General features: G+C 36.8%; 1 protein-coding gene across 7 annotated transcripts in view; it reads left to right on the plus strand.

The window, feature by feature from the left end:
- LOC127521235 (protocadherin alpha-C2-like) overlaps window positions 1-26416 on the plus strand; it is a 71883-nt gene that overhangs the window by 38226 nt on the left and 7241 nt on the right. For 5 of the 7 annotated variants that reach the window (XM_051910393.1, XM_051910392.1, XM_051910396.1 and 2 more), the window contains exons 2-3: window positions 16127-16185; window positions 22218-22306. In XM_051910393.1, the coding sequence (XP_051766353.1) occupies window positions 16127-16185; window positions 22218-22306 (148 nt within the window). Of the gene's footprint in view, window positions 1-10329; window positions 14047-16126; window positions 16186-22217; window positions 22307-26416 lie in introns of those variants that run through there. The other 2 variants (XM_051910390.1, XM_051910397.1) reach the window with 2 other exon arrangements.

A 26416-nucleotide genomic window follows, 5' to 3' on the forward strand; every position in this document is an offset into this window, starting at 1 on the left:
TCAGTGAACCTGTTTTAAAAATAGCAGCCATCTTTGTTTTCTTTGAAGTTGTAAGCATTCTTTCTATCACATCTTTATGATTAGAGTTTTCCTGTGTCGATTATTACCACAACTCTGACCTGCTAAGCGTGTGAGTAGTGTAGTTTCAGCACCATCAGTGCTGGACAGCGCCACCTCACTGCTATGCTGGCACACCAAGAGCTTAGTACTGCTCTCATTTGCACTCAAGATTTAATGATTTGATTATTAATTAATCAAAGAAATCTGTTTTAATTATAACTCTTTAATTACATTAAACTGCAGTTTCAAGCAGGTTGCGACAGCTACTCCCCAGTCTTCAAAGAGAATTTAAATGATGTTTAATAAGCTTCACTAACCTGCTGCTTAGAATACTGATTTGAGTTGGTGTTTTATTTAAGGGTTTTTGTATAACTTTAGTTTTGTTACTGAGTTTTGCATGTTAAAAAGTCACTAAATGCTGTAGTTTCACACTTTCTGCACTTTTTTGTGCATGTTCAGTGATGCTGTCGATATATTGGCAAATGCATAAATGTAAATATGTATGTATAATGTGAGTTGGTCTCAGATTTATGCTCCATGTTCCTCCGTAGTTAGTCATGCCTCTTGAGTCTTTTTTCCTAGAGGACAGGGATCAGGTCCTGTGTAAATTTCTGTGCAATTGGGTCAGTACTGGGTTCTGCTTTGCCCGGCTGGTTGAGGGAGATAGATGGATTAGAAGTCTGTGGGTCTCTGGGCTGCTGGAGTGCTGCAGTCCCACCTGCATTATATCGAATTCTCTCAAGCCCCTTTTCACTCACTGCATTAATGAGAGGGACGTGCTGCAGACTCTATGAGAAAAAGACACAGCAGATTTTATGCTGGTTAAAGAAACTGGTCCTCTCTTCCCTGTACTGTGCAACCCATTTCATGCTGCTGTGCTTACAGTATGTTTTTATTTGTTCTTTAAATAATTCATAAGTTTGTTACTTATGAAATTACATTTGTTTGGTTTATATGGCATTAATCTATATCTGTCTTATGGTTCTTGTTCTTGTAATGTCCCATCCCCTTGATCCCTTTTATGAACTTGTCAGATGGATTTTTTTTTTTTTTTTTTTTTTTAGTGGTACCATGGCATTATACATTGAGACTGCGTTACTAATGTTTCAATTTATTATGATAGACATTATTCTTATAAACTTGACATTCAGGCTGCAATTTATTGTCTTTAATATTTATTATAGTATTGGCCAAAAGTGATGTCCAGAAGGCAATCATTCGATTAAACCATCAAAATATGAGGAAGATGTTTTATATTTTTTAAATTTTAATATTTGAGGGACAAACAAAACACTAAACATATTTATTACTAAAACATAATCACTTATTAAAATTAGATTGGTTCTCTCTTGTTTTTGCATGTGTTCATAATTACTTTGTATTAAGTGATTAATACAAAGTAATTTTAATAAGCGATTATGGCCTGGCCAAATTATATCTGCACAATTTGGCATGTGCATTAGTCAGTGCATTATCACAAATAAAACAGTTGTCTCCAAGCAAATATATAACAAACATTAGTGACATGATATATATATTAATATTTATTAGTGTATGTATGTATGTATGTATGAGAATTAGTTTATTAGTATATATATATATATATATATATATATATATATAATGTAAGAATTTCACAATTAGTCTCCAAATTGATATAAAAACAACATAGAGACAGTATATTTTAAATATTTGATCTAACAGGTAGGAAATATCCAAAATCAAAGCAGTTTTACTCAATTACTGCATAATGTAGATTAAAATATAGATTATTATTTTTTATTAAAGCTACAAAAGTTATTAAAATAATAGCAAAGAGTGGTTTTCTTTTTCTTTTGTTCTCTCATTAACATTAATGGCAGACTGCAACAGGTTTATTAGGCTGCTGTCACTTTAAGACCTGCCGCACATGACGCGGATCCGCATCCTATTTTCTCACAACTCTTTATGTCCATTTAAGACCTTATTTAACTCATTTAAAACTGTGCTTACGATGTTACTCGACAAAACTGGCATTTTGGCATAATTTTGTGTGTTTTTGTCCGTTTAAGCACAAAAGAGAGCGGCGCGTCACGCAGACAGGAGATTCATAGACTCTTTTGTGTCTTGTTACGCATGAATGGTTTAAACGCATTTGCATGAATAAGAGCATGATCATGTAATGTAACGCTAAAGGATGACGAGAAAAATAATGCTGCACTAATTGCGGTAAATATTTTTAACGTGTTAAAATGAAAATTTAATTGCATGCGTTTATGCATTAATTTTGACAGCACTAATATATATATATATATATATATATATATATATATATATATATGTAATGTTGTATATAATATATATTAGCGATATACATCTACATGCAAATCAAGGTTTAATAGAATCTCACCTCTTATTTCTCCTCAGTCTGTGTGCATGAACGTCACCTGCTTTGTCTTGCATAAGGATCATGTTTCAGTTATGACATTTCTGCTTCAGCCAGCTGTGCATTTGTGGTTTATGGGCAAACATCAAGTCTGTTTGCAAAGTGTAATGTTATGAGGTTAACACAAGAAAGTGGATGAGAATATTTGTGCTTGTGTATGTTATTTATTAGAATATATGCTTGGCAGAATCATGGAATTGAGTCAGTGCTTCAGCATTGTGACAGACTGTGAGTCATTGTACAGACTGTGGGTAAATACAGACACTATCATCGCTTCAGTGTAATTTATTGTGAGCTGACTGTAAACGGCTAAGCCTGTTGTCTGTGCGCTGCAAGACATAAACTGTGTGTCTGCTGGCTTGTGTTTCTATCAGACAGAATGACCTGAGCCTTTTGTTAAGGTCACACTGGGATTTCTTTCCCTCTGGATGGAAGCATTTTTACCCTGAAACAGAGGTGCAGAGCACAACAAACAGATTGCCATGAATGACAAATGTTCCTCTCTCGGTTTTTACTAATTCCCCATTTGTCTCCGCAGGTCCCGCAGGTTCTCTAAATTCCCCAAAGCTCAAATTTGATAGGACGTGGATCTGCATAATTTCTTGTTTACAAGGTTATCAACAGGGATTCTGCAGAATTGCTTTCACTAAAAATGTCGGAACGTTCAAAAACTATAATCATGTGTGATTTGTATCTTTCTAGTGATCCATTAGTTTGTCATTATTGTACAAATGAAATGCTAATGAATTCGGCAAAGCATTTTAGGAGCACTTATAGTGCTATAATGTATATTATTGGTTTATGCCATGATTTATTTGCTTATGCTGGTTTGCATATCCATTCTGTTCAGTTGCCTCTCTCAGGTTGCTGGGTCTAGCTGTAGAAAGAACAGTTGATGATTCCCTGCAGTGTATCAGTGAGAGAATGGGTGGGTCATCTCTGCAGAGGGCTGCAGGTGGCAGAATGAGTCAAGCTGAACAGAATGCATAGAGAAAGAGAGAGAGAGAGAGATGGCTGTGGATGGATTGCTAGTGCCCTCTGTTGGCTGCAGTGCTGGTGATGGCTTCCAGAGCTGTGTGGGATCCTTACTATAAAGTGTTTATTTCCAATCTCAGCCAGTAGGGGTCTTACACCATCCTTTTCAAGCATCCTCTATCCCCATTCATTTCAGACACCCTCTCTCTATTTTTACTGTCACTTTGTGTTACACACAACATGCCTTCTGCTCCCATGATGCTTTGCCTCTCATTTCTTTGAGGATGTGCGGCCCTTTTACATTTTTTTTTTTCTCTCCCTCTCTCTGTCTTCTCAATTATAGCCTACTCTCTGCATCATGAAATAATTTCAGGAACTAAGATCTAGGAATTTTACTAGTGGCACTGCAAAAAAAAAAAAAAAAAAAAAAAGTTTTTATCTCACTTGTTTTTCAGTAAAATATAAAAAACAAATCCTTAAAACAAGATTCAAGATTCATTTACTTGAGAAACAGCGAATAAAATACTAAGACTTGTTTCCATAGATTGTATCTTAAGCGTATTCTGTCTCACTCTACTGGCAGATTGTTTCACTTGTTTTATGACCTATTTATACTTAAAATGTAAAATATAAAAGCATTTTCTTTTCTTTTTTTTTTCTTTTTTTTGACCTGTTTATTCTTAAAATGTAAAATAAAAGCTGAAAAATATAAAGGTGCAGTGATAAAAAAAAAAATGGACTTGCATTAAAGACACATTACCAGTTTGGGGTCAGTATAATTCTTTTTAAAGAAAAAATCAGCAATGATGCATTAAATTGATCAAATGTGACAGTAAAGACATTTATAATGTAATAAAAGATTTCTATTTCCAGTAAATTCTGTTCTTTTGAACTCTCTATTCATCAAAGAATCCTAAAAAATTTTTTATCACCGTTTCCAGAAAAATATTAAGCAGCACAATTGTTTTCAACATTGATAATATTAAGAAATGTTTCTTGAGCATCAAATCAGCATGTTAGAATGATTTCTGAAGGATCATGTGACACTGAAGACTGAAGTAATGATGCTGAAAATACAGCTTTGCATCGCAGGAATAAATGATATTTATAAGTATATTCACATTAAAAAAAAAAAAAAAAACACTTTAAATTGTGAAAATATTTCACAACAGTACTGTTTTTACTGTATTTTTACATTTACATGTTTTCTACATTCTCTGAAAAAGAATCTTAATGTCGTATACAGTGTTGCTTTTTAATTAGTCACATAGACTAATTAAAACCCCATTAAAATGTAAATATACAACTCTAATTTTACCATTCGGTTCTATGACCTACATCACCAACACCAAATATAGGCCACAACTGGCAGAGTAGAGAGAAAGAATGAGAGGAGAAGACATGCATGCAAAGAGAGTGGGAAAGAGAGAGGGAGAGAACATGAACGACAGAGGAAGAGAGAATTTTTTTTTAGTGCACACTGTGGTGGGTGGTGTGACTCTGGATGCCCTTGCTGAGGGCACTGTTGGTACAGGCTGTCTGTGCGGTGTCTCTCAGATGGGTGCATCTCTTTTAAAATATGGCACACTTATGTAAGAAGGGTCAGGGGAGGAGGAGTACCACTTAAAAATGGGTCTCTGCCAAGCCAAAGGTCAAAGTTCACAAGTCAAAGCTCAACACAGTGTACTAATATCTTTCAACTTTCAGCTTGTCTTTGTGACAACAAATGACAGCAGTCCAGCTTTTTAAATACAGTACTGTACAAAAGTCTTAAGCATGTTAGTATTTTCACCAAAAAAAAAAAAGTTGCTGTAGTGTATCAGCAGGAAATCAGTTTACATTTCAAAACATTCATTTTGCCATTAATTGTTTTACTCCAGTGAGATTTTTGTTTGCACAAGGAGTCTGACAACAGCTGGGATGCTCCACACAGAGATCTGATCTCACCATCATCAAATCTGTCTGTGATTACATGAAGAAATATAAAAAAAAAAAAAAAAAAAAAACTGAGACAGACTAAATCGAGAAGCTACCTGAAAAAATACATGTGCAAGTGTACCTGGACAAAAGCTGTTTTGAACACAAAGGGTGGTCACACCAAATATTGATTTGATTTAGTTAATAGAAGTTAACTGATAAATAAAATCTATTTATGACATTATTTTTGAAAGCATCCTCACTTTACAGCATTTTTAGTGCCTAAAATTTTTCAGAGTTCTTAGCTTTGGAGGTCTGTTTCTTCAAGTGTCTTGGAGATAAAAATGTCTTGCATATAAAAATCTCACTGGATTATTACAATTAATGGCAAAAGGAATGTCTGGAAATGTAAACTGACATTTCCTACTGACACATTATAGCAGAAGATATAAACAACGGGTTTAAAAACATTTATTTATTTATTTTTGGTGACACAATTTGTTGTGCTTTCAACCCTATTTATTTTCTCAATCTTCTTCATACATTTATAGCCAGCTAAATGTTGTCAATTAAGGATATAGGGATAAAATTCTGTTCTATATTTCTCTTTACTTCTGTAAAAAAAGTGTGTTCATTCTGCTGTTTTCCAAAGAGAGCTATTTACGTCTTAATCAGTCTCCCTAGTGCAATTAGTCTGATGCTCCCTAGTTTGATTATCACAAATAGACAACACAAACTCTACTTAGTGTAGAAATGTGTGAGAATTTGACTGTTATACTTCAATAGGAGCCTTGTTTTCAGGGATGTCAATTGGCAGTATTATACTCAGCCTTTTTTCTCTATCATTCACAACTTAACACACTCAGTTCCCCAAGGCTACAACTCACTTCTGTAAATGTCAAGACAGTCTTGTTTTGCACACTGACAGTGAAAGTACATATATGCAGGATGATAGGCCTGGTTGTGCCTTTAACTTTCCGGTAGGTTTGCTGAAGCAGAGGCCTAATAGAGTTAAAGGGTTAGTTCACCCAAAAATGTAAATTCTGTCATTAATTACTCACCCTCATGTCGTTCTACACTAGTAAGACCTTTGTTCATTTTCAGAACACAAATTAAGATATTTTTTATGAAATGCATGTTGTGCTGCTCACGTGATCAGCTTTGGCCAATACTGATTTGGCGTTCAGACGTAAACTCACAAGCCTTCACTGTGCTTACTGCGGCAACTACATAAGGATAATGACAGGGAAGAGAAGAGATTGTTGAATAAAGTCATTATTTTTATTTTGTTTTTGCGCACAAAAAGTATTCTCGTCGCTTCATAAAATTAAGGTTGACTCACTGCAGTCACGTCAACTATTTTAACGATGTCTTTACTACCTTTCTGGACCTTGAAAGCAGTGATTAGATTGTTTCTATGGACGAGTCACATACCTCCCTTTTACGGGTGTGGAACGACATGAGGGTGAATAATTAATGACAGAATTTTCATTTTTGGGTGAACTAACCCTTTAATAGATCTAGTAGAACATGGACCAAGCCAGTCAATTCCATTGTTAAAAGACTTGATTTTTGATATGAAACTGTTTTTCCTTATCCAAAATTTAACAAAATGTCTCTTTTTCAACTATGTTGAACCCAATCACGATATAGCAATATACAGAGAAAGGGGAAAAAGAAGAACAGGGAGGAAAGAAGAGATGGAGGTGGAGGGAGTAAAAGCAATGATACTTGCAAACTGCTTGATATACTGCTTTTTTTTTTCACTTACACAATGAAAATGCTGTAATCAGTATGTAAATATGTCTGGATAATCTTTTGGCAATTAAATGTTGATAAAATTGCATGTGCATTGTGTGTGGGTTCAGGAGAGACAGCAGGTGGGGTCAGAAACAATATCTGGATTGTAGATATCTGAAAGTCATCTCAAAAAAGGAGACATTTGGGTATCTGACCCAGTGGCTTACAGAGCGTTTTGTGGTGCAAAACATATAGTATCACTCACAGTGCTTTCCAAAAAGGTCAAAACAATCACATTATGAAAACAATGTATAAACACTGCCTACTGTTTCACATATATACTCTTCTGTTTCATCTAATACTGACATAGAACAAATAAAGACATGTGATTACCACCTGCTGTTCTGTGTTCCAGTGACCCCATACTGGGGAAAAAAAAAAATGGTTACAGTTAAAATTGTAGTGAACTTTGACATATGAACTTTATTCTTTAAATATATTGCACAAAACTTTTACAATCTGATATTTGATAATATTTGCTCTGCCAGATTTCAAAATAAAAGAAATTCTCATCTGAATGAAAATTGTTTTCTATTGCTTTATATGGTGATGGCATGAGGCGACCCTAATGCGACGGGTTTATGCCGACAGTCTGCCCTGGCTTAGTTTATGTCATCGGTTTCAGAGTGACACGCTCCCTCACTGTGGCGCATTTTGACGGATGCACAGAGTTCACGCCCCAGGCGCGCACGCCCGAATGACCTGGTCTGTCTGAAGTCAAAGCCACAGACGGGGAGAGGGAGGCGGATAGAGAAAAGCGCATTCTGGGGCAATGATAATTATAGCTTTTTATGATGGATATGGAAGTTGTGTGACTGTAAGATTAGTTTAATCTCTGTTTATTTTTCCTGTGCCTCATTCTCAGTTTGTCTTTTTCACTCATTGAATGACATGGGAAAAGAGTCATGAACATGAAGCCAATCCGTTCACAAAACCTTCTCAACTTTTACTTCTGTACTTGGCTTTTATAGCCTACATGTTTCAGGGGGTGGTGTAGCAACTGTAACAACTGTCGAATGAGAATGCATTACATCATTATAGAATGTGAGACATAGAATAATTAGTCTGTATATGGTCAGTTTCCGGCTGAAGGCACCATTCATCCTGGAGCATCCTTTAGGGCCCTTTCTCCTAGACAAAGAAACAGAGACCCTTTCTAGGCTGCTTTCCAAGAACACACAAACACACACAAACATAGAGCGCACATTACAACAGATGTGTGATGAAACAAGAACAGCTCTTCTCCCCTCTCACCCTTGCAGCCTTAAAGGGTTAGTTCACCCAAAAATGAAAATAATGTTGTCGTTCTACCCCTGTAAGACCTTCGTTCATCTTCGAAACACAAATTAAGATATTTTTGATGAAATCCGATGGCTCAGTGAGGCCTCTATTCCCAGCAAGTTAATTTACACTTTCAGTGCCCAGAAACGAACTAAAAACATGTTTAAAACTGTTCATGTGAGTACAGTGGTTCTACCTTAATATTATAAAGCGACGAGAATACTTTTTGTGCACCAAAAAAAAACCACCAAAAAAAAAACTTTTCAACAATATCTAGTGATGGGCGATTTCAAAACACTGCTTCAAATCTTTTGTTTCGAATCATGTGTCAAACTGCCAAACTGCTGAAATCACGTGACTTTGGCGCTCCGAACGGCTGATTCGAAACATGATTCATTTATTTTTTTGGCACACAAAACGTATTCTCGTCGCTTTATAATATTAAGGTAGAACCACTGTACTCACATGAACTGTTTTAAATATGTTTTTAGTTCCTTTCTGGGCACTGAAAGTGCAATTTAACTTGCTGGGAATAGAGAGCCATTGTACAGTTGCAAGAAAAAGTATGTGAACCACTTGCAGAATCTGTGAAAATGTTAATAATTTTAACAAAATAAGGGAGATAATACAAAATGCATGTTATTTTTTTTATTTAGTACTGTCCTGAGTAAGATATTTTGCATAAAAGATGTTTACATATAATCCACAAGACAAAAAAAATAGCTGAATTTATTAAAATAACCCCATTCATAAGTATGTGAACCATTGATTCTTAATACTGTGTGTGGTTACCTGGATGATCTACGACTGTGTTTTTGTTTTGTGATGGTTCTTCATGAGTCTCTTGTTTGTCCTGAGCAGGTAAACTGAGCTCTGTTCTTCAGAAAAAATCTCCAGGTCCTGCAGATTCTTCAGTTTTCCAGCATTTTTTTGCATATTTGAACCCTTTACAGCAGTGACTGAATGATTTTGCGATCTGTCTTTTCACACTGAGGACAACTGAGGGACTCAAACACAACTTTTAAAAAAGGTTCAAACATTCACTGATGCTCCAGAAAAAAAAAAAACATGATGCATTAATAGACGGGGGGTGAAAACATTTGGAATTTGAAGATCAAGGTAAATTGTATTTAATTTGTCTTCCGGGAAACATGCAAGTATTTTCTGTTGCTTCCGAAGGGCAGTACTAAATGAAAAAAAAAAAAAAATGATATTCAAGCGAAATAAGAAAAATTTGGACCTCTTCATCCTGTTCAAAAGTTTTCACCCCCCGATCTTCTGAAGAATCAGTGAATGTTTGAACCTTTTTTAATAGTTGTGTTTGAGTCCCTCAGTTGTCCTCCATGTGAAAAGATGGATCTCAAAATCATTCAGTCACTGTTGTAAAGGGTTCAAATATGCAAAAGATGGTGGAAAACTGAAGAATTTTTGGGACCTGGAGATTTTTTCTGAAGAACAGAGCTCAGTTTAACTGCTCAGAACAAACAAGGGACTCAAGAATACCATCACACAACAAAAAAACAGTCGTAGATCATCCAGGTAACCACACACAGTATTAAGAATCAATGGTTCACAAACTTTTGAACTGGGTCATTTTAATAAATACAGCTATTTTTTTTTGTCTTATGGATTATATGTAAACATCTTTTATGTAAAATATCTTACTCAGGACAGTACTAAATAAAAAATAACATGCATTTTGTATGATCTCTCTTATTTTGTTAAAATTTTGCACATTTTCACAGATTCTGCAAGTGGTTCACATACTTTTTCTTGCAACTGTATTTCATAAAAAATATCTTAATTTGTGTTCCGAATATGAACGAAGGTCTTAGGGGTGTAGAACGACATGAGGGTGAGTTATAAATGACATAATTTTCATTTTTGGGTGAACTAACCCTTTAAAGACCAGGAGAGAGAAAACAGGGAGAAACAGAGAAAGAAAAGTCAGGCTGATAAGATTTATCTTTCAGTGACCAATAAAGAATAAAGGTATTTTGTATTTTTTCAAAACATAAGAAACATTTTTGTGAAACAATTGAACCGCTTAGTAGCCTAATAATGATTTGGTTTGCAGTTATTTGGGCGCGCTGACAACGATAATCATGTTTGAGAAGTCGCAGCCTGCCATGACACTGCTCGAGATTGTCAGGCGATTTACTTGACAGCAACAGGATAATTCACACGGTAAAAATAGGGTAAATTTATAATATAAAATTTACTTATACTGTAAAATATTGTAAAAATGCTAATAAAATTGATTACCACCTCTCAGTAACTGATAGTTTGAGCTTTTTACTTTAGTAGCTGCTACTTTACATTTTGAACACTTACACTTTTTTTTTTTCTTTCTTTTTTTCTTTATTTATTTTGTATTACAGTGTAGGGAAAGTATCGCGGCCATAGATAACACACAGCAGAATCCAGTCTCTTACAGAAAACCACTATGAACTTTTTTCATTTTGAGTGTTTTTCTCATCCCTGACTCCATTAAAATCATGAACGTACTGTTAAGGAAACGATATTAATGCTTTCCTAGTACATAAAGCTTTTTTTCTACAAATTACCAGAAACCTGGTAGGCTAATTTGATGGCAATGCCCAATGCATGTATTTTGCTTTGTGGCGGCTTCCATCAAGCTGTTATATTTTCTTGCAAGGTCTCGAATATCAGAATGCATTATATTTGAGTAGGCAGCCCCTCCCCCGGTGTGCAGCACCAACACCATCAAACTGAGCCATGAGGAAGAGGAGGAAAAGGAGTAGAATGGGAGGGGTGGCTTGAAGCGGAGGGAGAAAGAGAGAGAGAGAGTGCGCGCACGGCGAAATATGCAGCACCAGTGGCAAGGAAACACACCCGTCAGCGGCGCGCAGAGAAAAAAAAAAGGATAAGCGCGGACAAAGGAAACATGGACGCATCCGAGAAGTATCCGTGCGCTTCTAGAATGGTATTGACAATTAGGCCATTGTGCACATAAATGAAAAACCTTTAATGCTGAAGTGGGAGGCAAGATATTGCAAACTGACAAGGCGGGGTGCTGTTTTTAATCCGTCTGCGGATCCTATGATCTTGCGATGGCTGTTGCAGGGATATGTGATTGCCTAGACAAAAAAGTGCCTCTTTCTTTTTTGCTATTTTTATTATTTTGTGGCCTTGCTCTCGGACAAATACGATATTCCGTGCCAGAGGAATCGGAGAGTGGAACGATTGTAGGTGATATTGCACAGGATTTGGGTTTGGATATTCGAAAGCTCTCCACCCGAAAAATTAAGGTAACCTCTGACAGCGGCAGAAGGTACGTGGACCATAAGAATGGAAAAATATTGGTAAACGAGAGAATTGACAGAGAGACATTGTGTGACACGAGCACCGCGTGTGTTTTGAATCTAGAGGTTCTTCTTGAAAACCCATCTGAAGACCATAATGTCGAGGTGGAGATAACAGACGTGAATGACAATACGCCTCAGTTCCCCAGAGACGAGTATCAATTGGAGATCACAGAATCGGCTTTGCCGGGCTCTCGTTTTCCGATCGAACACGCGCAAGATCCGGACATTGGAACCAATTCGGTTCGATTGTACCGGCTCAGCCCAAACGAGCATTTTGCTCTCGATTCCAACAAGCCTTCTTTGAATACTAAGCACATCGAGCTCGTTCTCAAAAAGCCCTTGGATCGCGAGCTCGCTCCTTACCATCAGTTAATCCTGACAGCGACCGACGGTGGCACACCAGCACGAACAGGTACCGCAAAAATTAATGTTCGCGTCTTAGATTCGAATGACAACAATCCCGTTTTTGACAGCTCCGTATATAAAGTCAAATTGCTTGAAAATTCGCCAAAAGACACATTGGTTATCAAACTGAATGCCACAGACCAAGATGAAGGAACAAACGGGGAGGTGCTTTATTCATTCAGCAGTTACACCCCAGACAGGGTCAGGCAGATGTTCAGCATGGACACCAACACTGGAGAAATCAGAGTCAAGAGCAATGTGGACTACGAGGACACCAATTCGTATGAAATGTACATCCAGGCCATGGACAAAGGCCCAGCTCCAGTGGCAGCCCACTGCAAAGTGGTGGTGGAGGTTGTAGATGTCAATGACAATGTTCCAGAGATAGTGCTCTCATCTTTGTCCAGTCCAGTGCGTGAAGATGCCCGTGCAGACACCGTGGTGGCCCTGATCAGCGTGACGGACCGGGACTCTGGCCCTAACAAACAGGTCTCCCTTGAAATTCAACCTGGTCTTCCTTTCAAAATCAAGTCATTTAGAAATTACTATACCTTGGTAACCTCAGCCTTTCTTGACCGTGAGAACACAGCAGCCTATAATGTCACCCTCAGCGCTACCGATGGCGGCAACCCTCCTCTTTCTTCTCAGAAGACCATTCAGGTGGATGTCGCTGATGTGAACGACAACCCTCCACGCTTTGACCAGACCTCCTACACTGTGTATGTCATGGAGAATAATGCACCTGGAGCCTCGCTCTGCACCATCAAGGCTCAGGACTCAGATGTCAATGAAAACGCTCGCATCACCTACACGGTCCTAAACGACAACAATCATGGGATCCTGGTCACCTCCTACGTGTCGGTTAAAGCGGACACTGGTGTTGCCTACGCTCTCCGCTCCTTTGACTATGAGTCATTACGGGAGTTTCACTTCCAGGTTAAAGCTCAGGATGGGGGTATCCCACCACTCAGTCGTGTAGCTACCGTCTACATCTACATCATGGATCAAAACGACCACCCGCCTGAAATTGTGAATCCCCCAGCCAATGGCACACGCTCAACAGAGACGGTGCTAAAAAACGCAGAGCCAGGTACATTGATCACAAAAGTGGTGGCCTATGATGCAGATGCAGGACAGAACGCATGGGTCGTCTATCTGCTGGACCAGGCCAGCGATCTGGATCTATTTAAAGTGCACGAACACACGGGAGAAATTCGTACAACGCGGCGCGTCCTTGAAGACAACTCCACCTCTTTTAGTCTAACCGTACTAGTAAGGGACCATGGCGAACCACCTCTGTCATCCACCGCTACGATTAATGTCGCTGTCATGGAGGTGCCACCCAAAGTCATGCCTGACCCCAAACGTATCATCCGCCCTCACAGCGCTCTCTTGTTTTCCAAAGTGACACTGTACCTCATCGTGGCTTTGAGCGCCACCACCTTTGTGTTTTTGGTGACGGTTGTTGTGCTGGCCATTGTGCGCTGCCATGCCTACTGCACCCAGCCCGGATCCTGTTCGCCCTGCTGCGTGTCTCAGAAGGCCCAAGCAGAAGGTGGCTCAGGAGGGGGTGGTGGAGGTGGTGGTGGTGGTGGCGGCGGCTCTCAACCCAATAATAACGTGGTGCTTCGACGAGACCTCAAGGTTGAGCCTCATTATATTGAGGTCCGGGGTAATGGCTCTCTGACCAAAACCTATTGCTACAAGACCTGTCTGACTGCTACGTCAGGCAGTGACACCTTCATGTTCTACAACACAGGCCGACCCATCAGTGGCACCTGGGGCTCCGAGCGCTTTTTTACAGGAGGGAGCGGATTTGTTCGCAGGCTTAGTATGCCAGATGCAGCACTACAGGTGTGTCTCATCAGAAAGTATATATCTGTAAAAAAAAAAAAAAAAAAAAAAAAGGTAAAAATAGCCTGTCAAATTTACAGTAATAAAATTTCCAACCAACCAACCAATAAATAAATAAATAAAGCAACCGTAGCTACAAGAAATTCAGGGTAAAAATAGGATGACTGTTTTGGGTCTTAGATAAATTGTAAACATAAAATGTAGCAAAATCCTTTGACTTTCATCATATATATATAAAATAAAGTATATAAAATGTTTTTTTGCACTTGTGTACATTTTTATGTACATAAATGTATTTATTTATTTTTTGCTACATTTTTAATGTTTACAATTTATGTAAGACCCAAAACAGTCATCATATTTTTTTATTGAATATTGAAAACCAAAGTTGAGCTAAACTTTAGCTCAGTATACCCCAACTCTGCTATCCAGTATGTCTAATATGTTTTAGTGTAAAAAGCAATTTAGTCCGAACAGGAGCTGCAATAAAGCTCTGTGCCCATGTGTCAGAAGCTTTTGACCTTGTCATCTCCTGTTGTACTTGTGGTTATCTAGTGCAGCTTTACAGTGCTTTGCTTCACCCTGCATTAGTGTCAAACATCAAGACTTTCTAGAGTAGCACACTGCATTTATGATGATTCAGGCATTTGCTCCCACGTCCGAGGATGTCATCACATTTTCAGGATTATTTTCTTCCTCCCATTGCCACCCAGGTCATGTCACTGTGTCTTTACTCCAAGATTGTGTTTGAATTTCAACATTTTTTGAGCACACTAAATTACACTGAAGTAAATAAGGGAATTTGGAGAGAAAAAACTCATGTCACATAGACAATTTAGCAAACCAAACATAAAATCCCTCACAGTTTATGCAGAAGTGCCTGTGTAATGCATTTGCTCTCATAGATATTCAATTGATGTGTTTTTGTCAGTGTAATTGGCGTGAATTCATGTTCACTCTGTCAGCCATGGATTCATGAAATGTGTTTTAATTAGCCAGGACATGATCCAAAGGCTGTGTGGCCTTGATCTCTGGCTCATGGGAGAGGGGATGTTGCAGATGGTTTAAAAAAAGACAAAAAATAGTCTAAAAATGTCTGCAGTACAAGAATAACTAGAGTTAGATGCTCTTGACAGCATCAGATCCTCTCAGATGTGTTGGTGAGAGGCAGCACAGACACTGCAGCACATTCGACACTGCAGAGGATTTAGGAGCAGAGGCCGTCTGTCCAAGATAAGAGAGCAGGCAATGAAATTAACCTCCAGCCTTTGATTCTCAAGCCCTGCAAATTATATTGTGAGAGCGAGGCAGAGTCTCTTTGCACGCACTCTCTCCCCCCTGAATTCACCTGATTAAAGAATGTTATTTACTCAAATTATCTGGGCCATTCTCTAAAGCCTCATCCCATCGCATATTCTCCAACCCAGTTTTTTTTTTTTCCATTATTTTACTAGGGCAAATATAAGTGGCAACTACGTGCTTGTGCTCTCCCTCTGTGTAAGACCAATTAATTCATTCACTGTGGATTGCTGGAGAAACAGATGACCATCTTGTGTTTGAGGCTTTGTATTTGGTTACAAGGGAAATGGTCATCTTGTAACCAGTGCTCAGATTGAGTTGCTCTGGTTGAGGGCAGAAAATGCTCTAGTATCATATTACATGAGGTCAGCTGGTATCCCAGGATGATATCATTCCCTTACCATTGGGAATGGGATGGATGTTGGGAAAAGAAAAAAAAAATAGGGTCTTGAGCAGAAGGTGTGGGGTTATTTAAAAATGTGTGGTAATGGTTAGTAGGTGAATGGCAAGTGTCCTTCATATGATTTATTATGAAGCACTCTCTCCACACACACACACACACACACACACACAAGTTTATACAAGTGAGTCATGGGCCATGGCATAGTGCCAATACTCGTCTCTGTAGTCCTGGTCTCCTTTAGCTGTGACTCATATTAAAATGCAAGACAGAAACACACACAGAGCACCATGATTTATTGATGAGAATGTATCTAACCCTTTTCTGTCCTTCCACCCCTTCTTTCCCCCTATCTCTCTTCATCTATCTCTCCTTCTCCAGCCCAAAGGGCCAAATGCTGACTGGCGTTACTCTGCGTCACTGAGGGCAGGAGTGCAGAGGTAAGCACTTTTGCTGTTAATAATGTCCTGAAAGAGTTACAGTCCTCTCTGAACTGATATGGAACGCACCTCATTCTCTGCAGCTAAATATGAATTAAATGTTAAGTTTTATTCTAATGCCTGAGCAAGTACATACCCACTCTTTAAACCTTCAAATTATTTTCTTAATTCATGAGAAAAGATTATAGCAGACCTTGGTTTGGTAGCTGAGTAGAAGTGTAAAAGCACTGTGAATCATGTCCAACTCTAATTTCCTCATTTCGTGACCCACAATAATCAAATCCCGACCCTCAATGTCATTATGCAGGAAACCATCTTGTTTGAACTTAATCTAATTGAAGGGAGAGCAGAAGCTAAAAAGCATCCTCAAAATATTATACATATTATACAAAACATGTGTTGAGTTTTTCATTAAACCTCGAGAATCGTTATTTCACACATTCTGAAAAATAATGATAATACAGCAAAAAAATTGTAACATTAGTTAATGCTTTGGGTACTATGAACTAAAATGCAAACAATTTTTACAGCATTTAATAATTTGGGTTAATGTTTTATTTTTGAATTTATAAATATACTATTGTTAATTGATTAATGTTCATTTGTAAGAACTAATGGGAACAGATACCAGTGCTGTTTTAGTATTATTTATATAATATTAAAGTATTTATTCATCATTTAAAATAAGCTTTTATTTTTATATTTTCAGTTTTAATTTTTATTTTAGTTTAAAATAAAGCTAAAAAGAAATATTATAAAAAATTTAATAAAATGGCAAAAGCATAACAACATTTTAGCAATTTTGTTATTCTTTTGTCATTTCAGTTTTACTAATTTAGTACTTGAACTTAAACTTAAGTTATTTGCCAAGGCAACATTTCTAAAATGTAGACAGAAACATTAACCAAGCTTAATAAATATGCAATGTCAGTTCATTAAAACTAATGCACAACCAATTTAACCTCATTGTAATAACCTTATTTAACCTTACTCTTACCAAAATATATTCCCCTATGTATTTCTTGTTTACAAAGTTAATTTAGGAAGCGATGCAATTCAGAAATACTGTATATTAGGGGCCATTTATATGACACTGTTTTCAACTAAAAAAAAAAAAAAAAAAAAAAAGTGTTTTGGTTGTTCATTTACACAACGTTTTGGGGGCCTGAAAACTCAAACTTTTGAAAATGTTTCAAAGTGCAAGCTTTTAAAAACAATACTATTATCATCTCAGTGTAAACTACAAAAAATGTGAATTTGTGAAAATGGTGACATAATGCACATTCGTATTACATGTTTAGGTGTGTAGCGTTGCTTTACAAAGTGACATCGCCATCTACTGGCCTGGCAGCATAATACAGCGTTTTTAGTCATTTTCGCGGATCTGTGTGAATGGGGATCATTTTGACACGTTGCAAAACTTTTCAAAAATGCGAAGGAAAAAAAAAATCCGTTTTTAGTGCATTGTTGTCATGTAAACATAACCTTAGATTTTATTCCACAAACTAATAGGCATAATACACTGCCTGGCCAAAAAAAAAAAAAAAAGTCGCTGTTTGGATTTTAATGTGTAAGTGTAAGTCATTGGGATGTGTTGGAGGAGACTTTACAGAGTGCTTACCTCTTGCATTGTCAATACAAGATCTTGACCAAAAAAATTATGCACCTCTAGATGGAAATAAATGTTATTTTATGTTATTTTAAGACATAAAATTTAGAGTCTTAAAATGTTATTTTAAAATATTATTTGAAGACTTTCAATGAAATTAAGGTCTGGGCTCAGAGGTGCCAATTTATGTGTGAAAATGATTCTTCATGCTCTCTGAACCATTCTTTCACAATTTTAACCCTGGTGAATCTTGACATTGTCATTCTGGAATATGGCCATGATGTGTCTTCCTACATGGATGTTTAAAAAATGAAAAGCTACACACTCTTTAAGGGTTAAAAGAACTGTTGCGAAACATATAACATGCTAGAAACATAATAATCACTGTAATAATGATCCATTCATAGATTCTTAAGTATTTGCCTAATAAAATCCAAACAGCAACTTTTTTTTTTGGCCGGGCAGTGTAGTTTGTGTCTGTTTAAATTTGCTGTTGATAAAGGTGCATAAAAAATTACACAGGACAGGGAGCAAATTAGTAAAACATAAAAAGATTGTCAGTGCTGCTGTCTGCAGATGGCTATAAAGAGCCATCAAAACACCAGAATCATGACTACCAGGAGCTCTCTGACTTCTTCCTGACCCCTTGCCTCTTCCTCGGTGGACCAACTGTGCTCTGTCTGCCTTCATCACGCACAAACACAAGCTTTGAAGCGTTTGCTAAGGGCCTTTCCCTGGCATAGTGGCTCTGCGGTCTGATCTTGAGTATGTAGGTCATCAGCATTCTCCACAGCAGATGCACAGTCCTTCACAACCAAGCATAAAGGACAAGCTAGCAGATGAGCTGATTGTGTAAGCTTACCCACACCCGATAAACAGGAACTTCAAATCTCAGGGGGAGTATTTCAATGCACAAATACTGACAAAATGAGTTATCTCTAAAATGCTAAATATTTATTCTCTCTCTAACTCTTCACACATACCCGCACACACACTTACATCTGGAGACAACAAGGCCCCCTCCTCTATCACCACACACATACAGTTTCCAAAGGGTGAAGGGCTGTCTGTTTTATGTGATAATGTTGTGCTACCCTGTGGGCTCATCTCTAGAGATGGTTTAGTCTGTGTGTGTTTTATGTGCTTGTCTGTGACTGAAGGCTGTTGCAAAAAGGGGCACAGGGGACATTACACACAGGGGACAAATTAGATGGAATTTCACTGACACCGTGTCTACACCAGAAGCGAGCGGTGCGATGCGATGCGACAAAAGCAAATAGAAGCCATTATAATCAGTGATGCTGTCTACACTGGATGTGGCGCTGCACAGCGCGACACAACAAATTCCCGACGTTAAACCATTGCCCTGTTTTATTTCTGACATACAGTACTTCAAGTGCTCACGCTACTTCGGATACAAAAGACAAATGGATTTGCAATGGGTGCTTTGACGCGTCCAGTGTGGACAATTTCTAGCTGTTGCGGCGTGATGCAATGATGGTCGCATCCAGTGTAGACACTGTGTGAGCCTCTTTGAGCACCATATAAATATAGTACAACACTAAATGCTAATAAATTACGTTTAGACATGCACCAACATTAAAATTCGGGCAGATAAGCCAATTAACATGTTATGTTCGATAACAGATAATATTAAAATTCATACTGTTTTGTCTAAAAAAATTATAAATAAAACACTAAGATCATTACAACAATCATTGTAAATGTTAATTTAGTGAATTTAGGTATCACAACATTATAATGTTCAGAATGAAAAGGGAATATTCATTCTGAGATTTGCTAAAGATTACAGTACATATTAAATTATTAGTGTTTTTAAAGAGACAGTAAGCATTAGATGAAAGTAAAGATATAATGTAAATGTAAAAATAGGAGACATAAGCATGCACTTTTTAAAATAAATTAATACTTTTATTCAGTAAGGATGCATTAAATTACATTGTTACAAAAATTAGAATTCAAAAATTAAAAATTTCATAAGACTGCTGTTCTTTTGAACTTTCTATTCATCAAATAATCCTGAAACAAATCACAATAATTCCACAATATTTTCAACATTGATGATAATAATAATAATAATAATAATAAATGTTTCTTGAGCAGCAAATCGGCATTTTATAATGATTTCTGAAGGATCATGTGACACTGAAGACTGGCATAATGATGCTGAAAATTCAGCTTTGCCATCACAGGAATAAATTAAATATATTAAATTAGGAAACTTATTTTAAAATTGTAATAGTATTTCACAATGTTACTGTTTTTACTGTATTTGGATCAAATAAATGCAGTCTTGATGAGCATAAGAAACAAAACAAAACAAAACAAAAATCTTACCAACCCCAAATTTTTAACAGTAATATATATTGCATATGCTTAATTACATGCACTATTTCAACCATTATTTGTAGCTTAATCTCAGGAGAGGCTGTTTAAAGGCTCCTGTACATTCATTATGTCACCTTATTATTATATTGTAGATTCACATTATTTATTCATAACTTCTCTTTGACCCTCAATGAGCCAGAAATTGCGATGGCTAATTCCTGAATTGTTCAGCTCTCTGTCATGTCATTCTCTTCATTTAGACTTATTTAGAACAGCTCCAGTATCCAGACCTCCTCTCCAGTGGCTTTAAATCCACACCCCTCAATCGACAAGCCTCTCCTTAGGCTAGAAAGTTACTGATGCTCTCTGCCAAAAGGCACAGGGTGCATTTCAGCTTTAAGGGAATTAGAAAGATCCATCATGCTAACATACACACTGGATCAGAGTTATGGGAGCTGTAGTGGCTGGGCACACCCTGTGCTGCATTGCAGATGCCCTGCTATACCCACTTCCTTTCTGCTCCTCATGTCTGTACATTCATAATGGATGTATAGGAGTGCTGTGGCACTATTCACAGATCTGCTCTTTATGTGGGTGATGTATGTCTGATCGTGGTTTCCATGGTGATAAACACACAGAGCCGTGCTAAAAGCCAAAGGCCATCGCTGAAGTGTGTATATAGGTAATGAAAAGTCCCTTTAATGTAATGCATACTCGCAGCTCTAGGGTGCATCACTGTATTTGTTGAAATTTTAAGTACATAGTACATCTTCGGCTGTCTACCACAAGTTCCCAGGCTTATGTTATGCATGGCCTGCTGACAGACCGAGAAAGAGAAATGGAGAGAGGAATAGAGGGAAGATAAAGATGGTAAAGAAAACCAACAATATATTAGGGAAAATCAGATTATGAAATGGGCCCTTGTGTGAGGAGAGAGATGTTGAAAATGTAATAAATTCTCTATATAATCCACATTTTTTTTCTCTGATGAGCGCTTTTCCTTTAATATAATCTTTCTTTCTACATTTCTCCAGTATTTCTTCATCATTCCTACACTGCAAAAAATCATGTTCGTAACATTTATATTTGTCCAATTTTCCAGTTTATTGAAACAAGATAAATTTATTTGCAACAACACTTTATCATAATATATTAAGACCAATGTTTCTTTAATACAAATGTATTTTGACTTTTGGCAGATTTTATCACTTGTTGTAAGCATAAACATAAACTTGTTAAAAACAAATGAAAAGTATGCCAGAGCAGTAAATCAAAATATTGTATATTTACACTACAGTAAATTTATAATGTTACAAAAGATTTTTATTTCAAATAAATACTGTTCTTTTGAAATTTCTATACATCAAAGAATCCAGTAAAATGTATGTTTCAACAAAAATATTAACACAACTGTTTTCATTATTGATAATAATAGGAAATGTTTCTTGTGCAGCATATCAGCATATTAGAATGATTTCTGAAGGATCATGTGACACTGAGGACTGGATTATGGAGCTTTGCCATCACAGAAATAAATTACATTTTAAAATATATTAAAATAGATAACAGTTCTTTTAAATGGTAATAATATTTCACACTATTATTGTGGTTATTACTGTTTTTACTGATCAAACAAATGCAAAAAAATGTTACCAGCCCCAACTGCATCTGTGTATCATGTGTATATTTAGACACTCTGTCAATGTGCTTTCCAGTCAACATATCTGAAGGAGTTAAAGCATCATGACACCACCATGACAACTCACACACCACACACACATCACCTCACGCACAGACACATTAGATCACAGATAGTCTAGCACATACTGTCACATGTACTTTCACCATCACACGCACCTTCAGACCAAAGCTCAGATACAAGCTAACACATCTGTCCCCATTGCACATCTTATTTACTTTCACAACCCAAAAGCGAAGCCGCACTTTATTGTGCATATATTTATTTAAATATATATATATATATATATATATATATATTTTTTTTTTTTTAGCAAGAGTTACCGGATGTTTGATATTTCAAGACTAATAACATGCCAACTGGTTTTGTTTTTAGCTCTGTTCATATGGAGGAGGCTTCAGCTGTGATGCAGGGAGCACAAGGCATGCTGGTCCAGAACTGGCCCACGGTCTCCAGTGCAGCAGGTGAGGTCACATCTTAAAGACATTCGCATTGCTAACTGAATGTAATTAAATCTTAATCATCCGAAACCGACGACTCCATCATCTTCTCGCAAAACTTCATGCTCTTGCTAATCTGGTAATTTTCTCTCTAGCAAAATGATCATGTCTATCAACCTATTACATCTGTTCAAATTAAAATGCCTAATGCATATGGCAATTCTGGATTTCTTGTAATGAATCTTAGAAAGAAATCAAGGCCGACCAAAACTTTTGACCCAAATTGAAGCTGATTCTAACTGACATGGATTCATGCATGTTTAAAACATCTTGTTTAAAGCAGGTTAGACTCATTCATCCAAAAATGTCAGCTCTTTCTCTTTCTCTGCTCTTTTACGGTCTTGAATGCCCTGAAAGATCTCCAATCCATGTACAGAGTGTTCTTTCCATTGTCACTCTGTATTGCAGTACTATTCCCATTTAAAATGACAGGGAACAAGTCTGCAAGTCTAGCTTGAGCTTTGCCATTAATTTTTTTTCAGACTTCCTGCAACTAGCAATACAGACAATTACTTGCTGTGGCCCAGTGGTGTGTCATTCTCTTTATATATACTGTATATATACAGTATACTGTTTATACTGTTATACTGCTTACCAATCAGAGCACATTGTGCTTTTCAGAAGGAGGGGCATCATAGAGACAGGAACTTAATTGAGCATTACTGACAGACTGGGAAGAGAGGTGCTGCAATAATGTAAAATATGTGAAAAACAAGCATAAAAACCTATTCTAGTACACCGTAAACCCGAACAGTACTACTGACTTATAAAGATTGAGTATGCTGCAATTAAAGTCAGTTAAATCATTGATGCAACTTAAAACAATACCATTTTCTGAGCGAGGAGTTTAGCTTTATTTTTGTGTAGCTCAACATTTTTGAGTAAACCCTTATACTTATATTATTATTTTTAAATTTACTGAGCGATATAATGTGACGTCATCCATGTCTCGTCATTGCCGATTTTACCGACGTAACCGACGTTATCAGAAGAATCCATTCAACACTAAATTGAGTTGCAGCAGATTTCAAGTTCCCAGTATGTTTTGCGTCTCTGTAAGGGAGAATAAATGTTGAAATTGAGTGTTATTTTGTGTGTTTTTGCACAAGATTAATACAGGGGTAGATGTGTTATTGTTTAATGTTCTGTTATTTTATTATTTTATTAAATGTGTTTCTGTTATATTGAGGTTTTGTAGGGTTACCATCGTGGTGAGGAGTAGTACCTGTGGTTAGGTCGAGAATGGGTTGAAAACTTCAAGGCTATAAATACTGCATGCTGATTAACAGTTCATGCAAGTAAATAGTGATAGTCTCTTTGATGGTTACATTGGCGCATGCTGGTGTGCTGTTGCTAACTAACACTTAACCTTAAAGATTAGATGTTAGTTTATTCAATGTTTCAATTAAATTGTAATTACTGAATTTGTGTAGTGTAAAATATATATTTTTTAAGTTCTACTAAAATAATCTTTGAGTTGTTTACTTAAAAGTTTTGAGTATTCTTAACTTATTGGGTTTTACAACAACTGCATCAAAATAAAAATTGAAAAATAAGAAACATTATGTTTGGTAAACAATAGTTTTAAGTACAGTGGACTTTTTTTTAGTTTGACTTAACTGTTACTCATAATTATTGTTTACTTTAAAAAATTGAGTTGCTTTATTTAATTTGTTGAGGTAATCAGTGTCTACAATAATTTTGAGTATTCTGAACTTATTGGGTTTTACTCCAACATTTTTTCTTAACATTCAAGCATGAAAACCTATTCTAGTAGACTGAAAACAAAATCAAGACTAAAAAGGGTATAATACGTTCCATTTATGATGTATCAAGGCCAGTTCTCCTCTGACAGGATTTCATTTGTAATTTAGTGCCATGTCCCTCAAATGCCTCATTCTAACACATAATTAGGCAACACAATCATTAGTTGACACAATGAACCAAATGTGTTTATTTTGAGTAAGAGCCTCGGATGGCATCTTTCATCTACTCTACTAAAGTTCAGTACCAAAGTATCTAAATATTGTGATGCAAGAGGCCTGTTATTGAATTTGCATTACGTAGATATGCTTCTCCTCAAAGATCAGCCAGATAGACAGAGGACGATCAATCTAATGTGCCATTAGAGGAATGAAGGCAGAGTGGCAGGTCTCCTGGGTGGTGGAGATATTGACAGGCTGATAGAGCAGAGCCGGACTGGAATGACAGCAGACAGTGGGAAGAAATGGATAGAACAAGTGTGATAGATCGAGAGAGGCACACTCGACTTGAGATAGAAAGAGAAAGGAGGTGAAGAGAAAGAGAAAACCATTGATTCTTTATTAGTGGGCTGCAGAGAGGTCTGAAGCAGAAGGATGAACTATAAACTGTAAATAGACTTATGAAAACCAGTCTAGTTGTCCATTTAAAATTGGGTGTTGTGATTATTAGCAGGCTAATGTTGTGTTACTGAGCCAGTGAAGGTGTGGTTTAGTGCTCGCAAATTATGACACAGTTGGGGTCATGGGTACAGGAGGAACAGAAAAGAGGCCGAGCAGGAAAATGAGACACAGATGAATGTGACGTAGAAAGCAAAAGATATATGAGGATACTATACCGAGAGTCATTTAAAAGATAAAGCATGTGGGAAGCAGAGAGACGGTGAGTATTAGAGGAAGGAAAGATATGATAGAATGAGAGTGATGCTGAAAGAGAAGGGGGGATGCGGGGGTTGGAGATGCACAGAGGTTCAGGATTGGCAGACCCCTCCGGTGGTCCTGTTGCTAGGAAACACTGTGTGACTTGTTGCCAGGCAACTACAGTGAATCTTAGATACTGCAGCAGGAGCAGCTGGGAGTGGGCGAGCGGGGATGGGGGAAGAGGTTTCCGTGGCAACCAGCCGTACTCAAAATGGAAGAAAGAGCAAGGTGTGGAAGGGAGAGGAATGGAAGGTAGAGAAAAAGAGAGGTAGAAAAATCATAGGAAAAAAATAAGGACCGGAGGCTAAAGACCTAAAAGGACCAAAATAGCACAAAAAGTAGCACATATGACCTGCATGCATCTAACACATGAATGCATATTAGATCACATATTTGTCTTTAAATGCACACATTTATCCTGCCGCTCTGACAAACCTTACAATACGTATAATGCTATAATTATAAATATGCCCAAAATAGTTGAAAAATGAAGAAGAAGAAAAAAAACAAAAAGAAAACGTTTTTTGTTTGTTTGTTTGTTTGTTTTTTGTGTGTGTGTGTGTTTTATAGTTAAACACTGTGCTGTCAAAGTTAGTATTGTGGCTTTATATGTGGTCAGACACTTGCATGTGTCATTATATTATTAACATTTTACCAAAATCAAGCTCAAATAAAGTTTTTGAGGTTTTTGAGCAGTGAATGTCGGAGATTTTTGTCTGCCCCATCTGGGGCAGTTTTTACAGACAGATTGAAATTCCATAATCTAAAATTAGCATTTTTTTTTTTCTTCATTTTTTGGAATAAAATTAATTTGGCATAAATTCAGAGTGCCAGAGTAATACAACTATCCTGATATAATAATAATGATAATAATAATAAACAACTATTAAATTAATACAAATCTTGAAAAGAAACGCTTTGTCATAATTGTTTATTTTTTCATAGGATTTTTTTTAATTAAGAAATTGATTGGCTTATTAATAGTTCAAAAATATTTGTAGAATCAAAGGCATGTGTAGAATCAAAGGCAACCAACAAGCAGAAATATGAAGAAAAACATTTACAATTACTCTATATTTAATTTTTACAATCCAGTCATTCAATTGAAAGTTCTTTTCAAAAACATTTGAAAACAAGTCAAGTTGTCACCCTTATTTATATAGCACTTTATACAATACAGTTTCAAGGCAGATTTACCGGGATAAACAGGAAAATGATGATTCAAACAAAATTCAACTCTGCTGTAAAGCAGCTCTAAAAAGACAATAGTAAACAGTCACTATTCAGTTGAAATCAGTTCAGTGTTGATTCATTTCGGTTCAGTAGGGCGGATGGTTGTAACACTTTTTGTTTGAGCATCAGTAACTTAGTGTTTGTTTGTGTTAGATGCCTC

Source organism: Ctenopharyngodon idella, chromosome 10 (assembly GCF_019924925.1).
Source record: "Ctenopharyngodon idella isolate HZGC_01 chromosome 10, HZGC01, whole genome shotgun sequence".
NCBI lineage: Eukaryota > Metazoa > Chordata > Actinopteri > Cypriniformes > Xenocyprididae > Ctenopharyngodon > Ctenopharyngodon idella.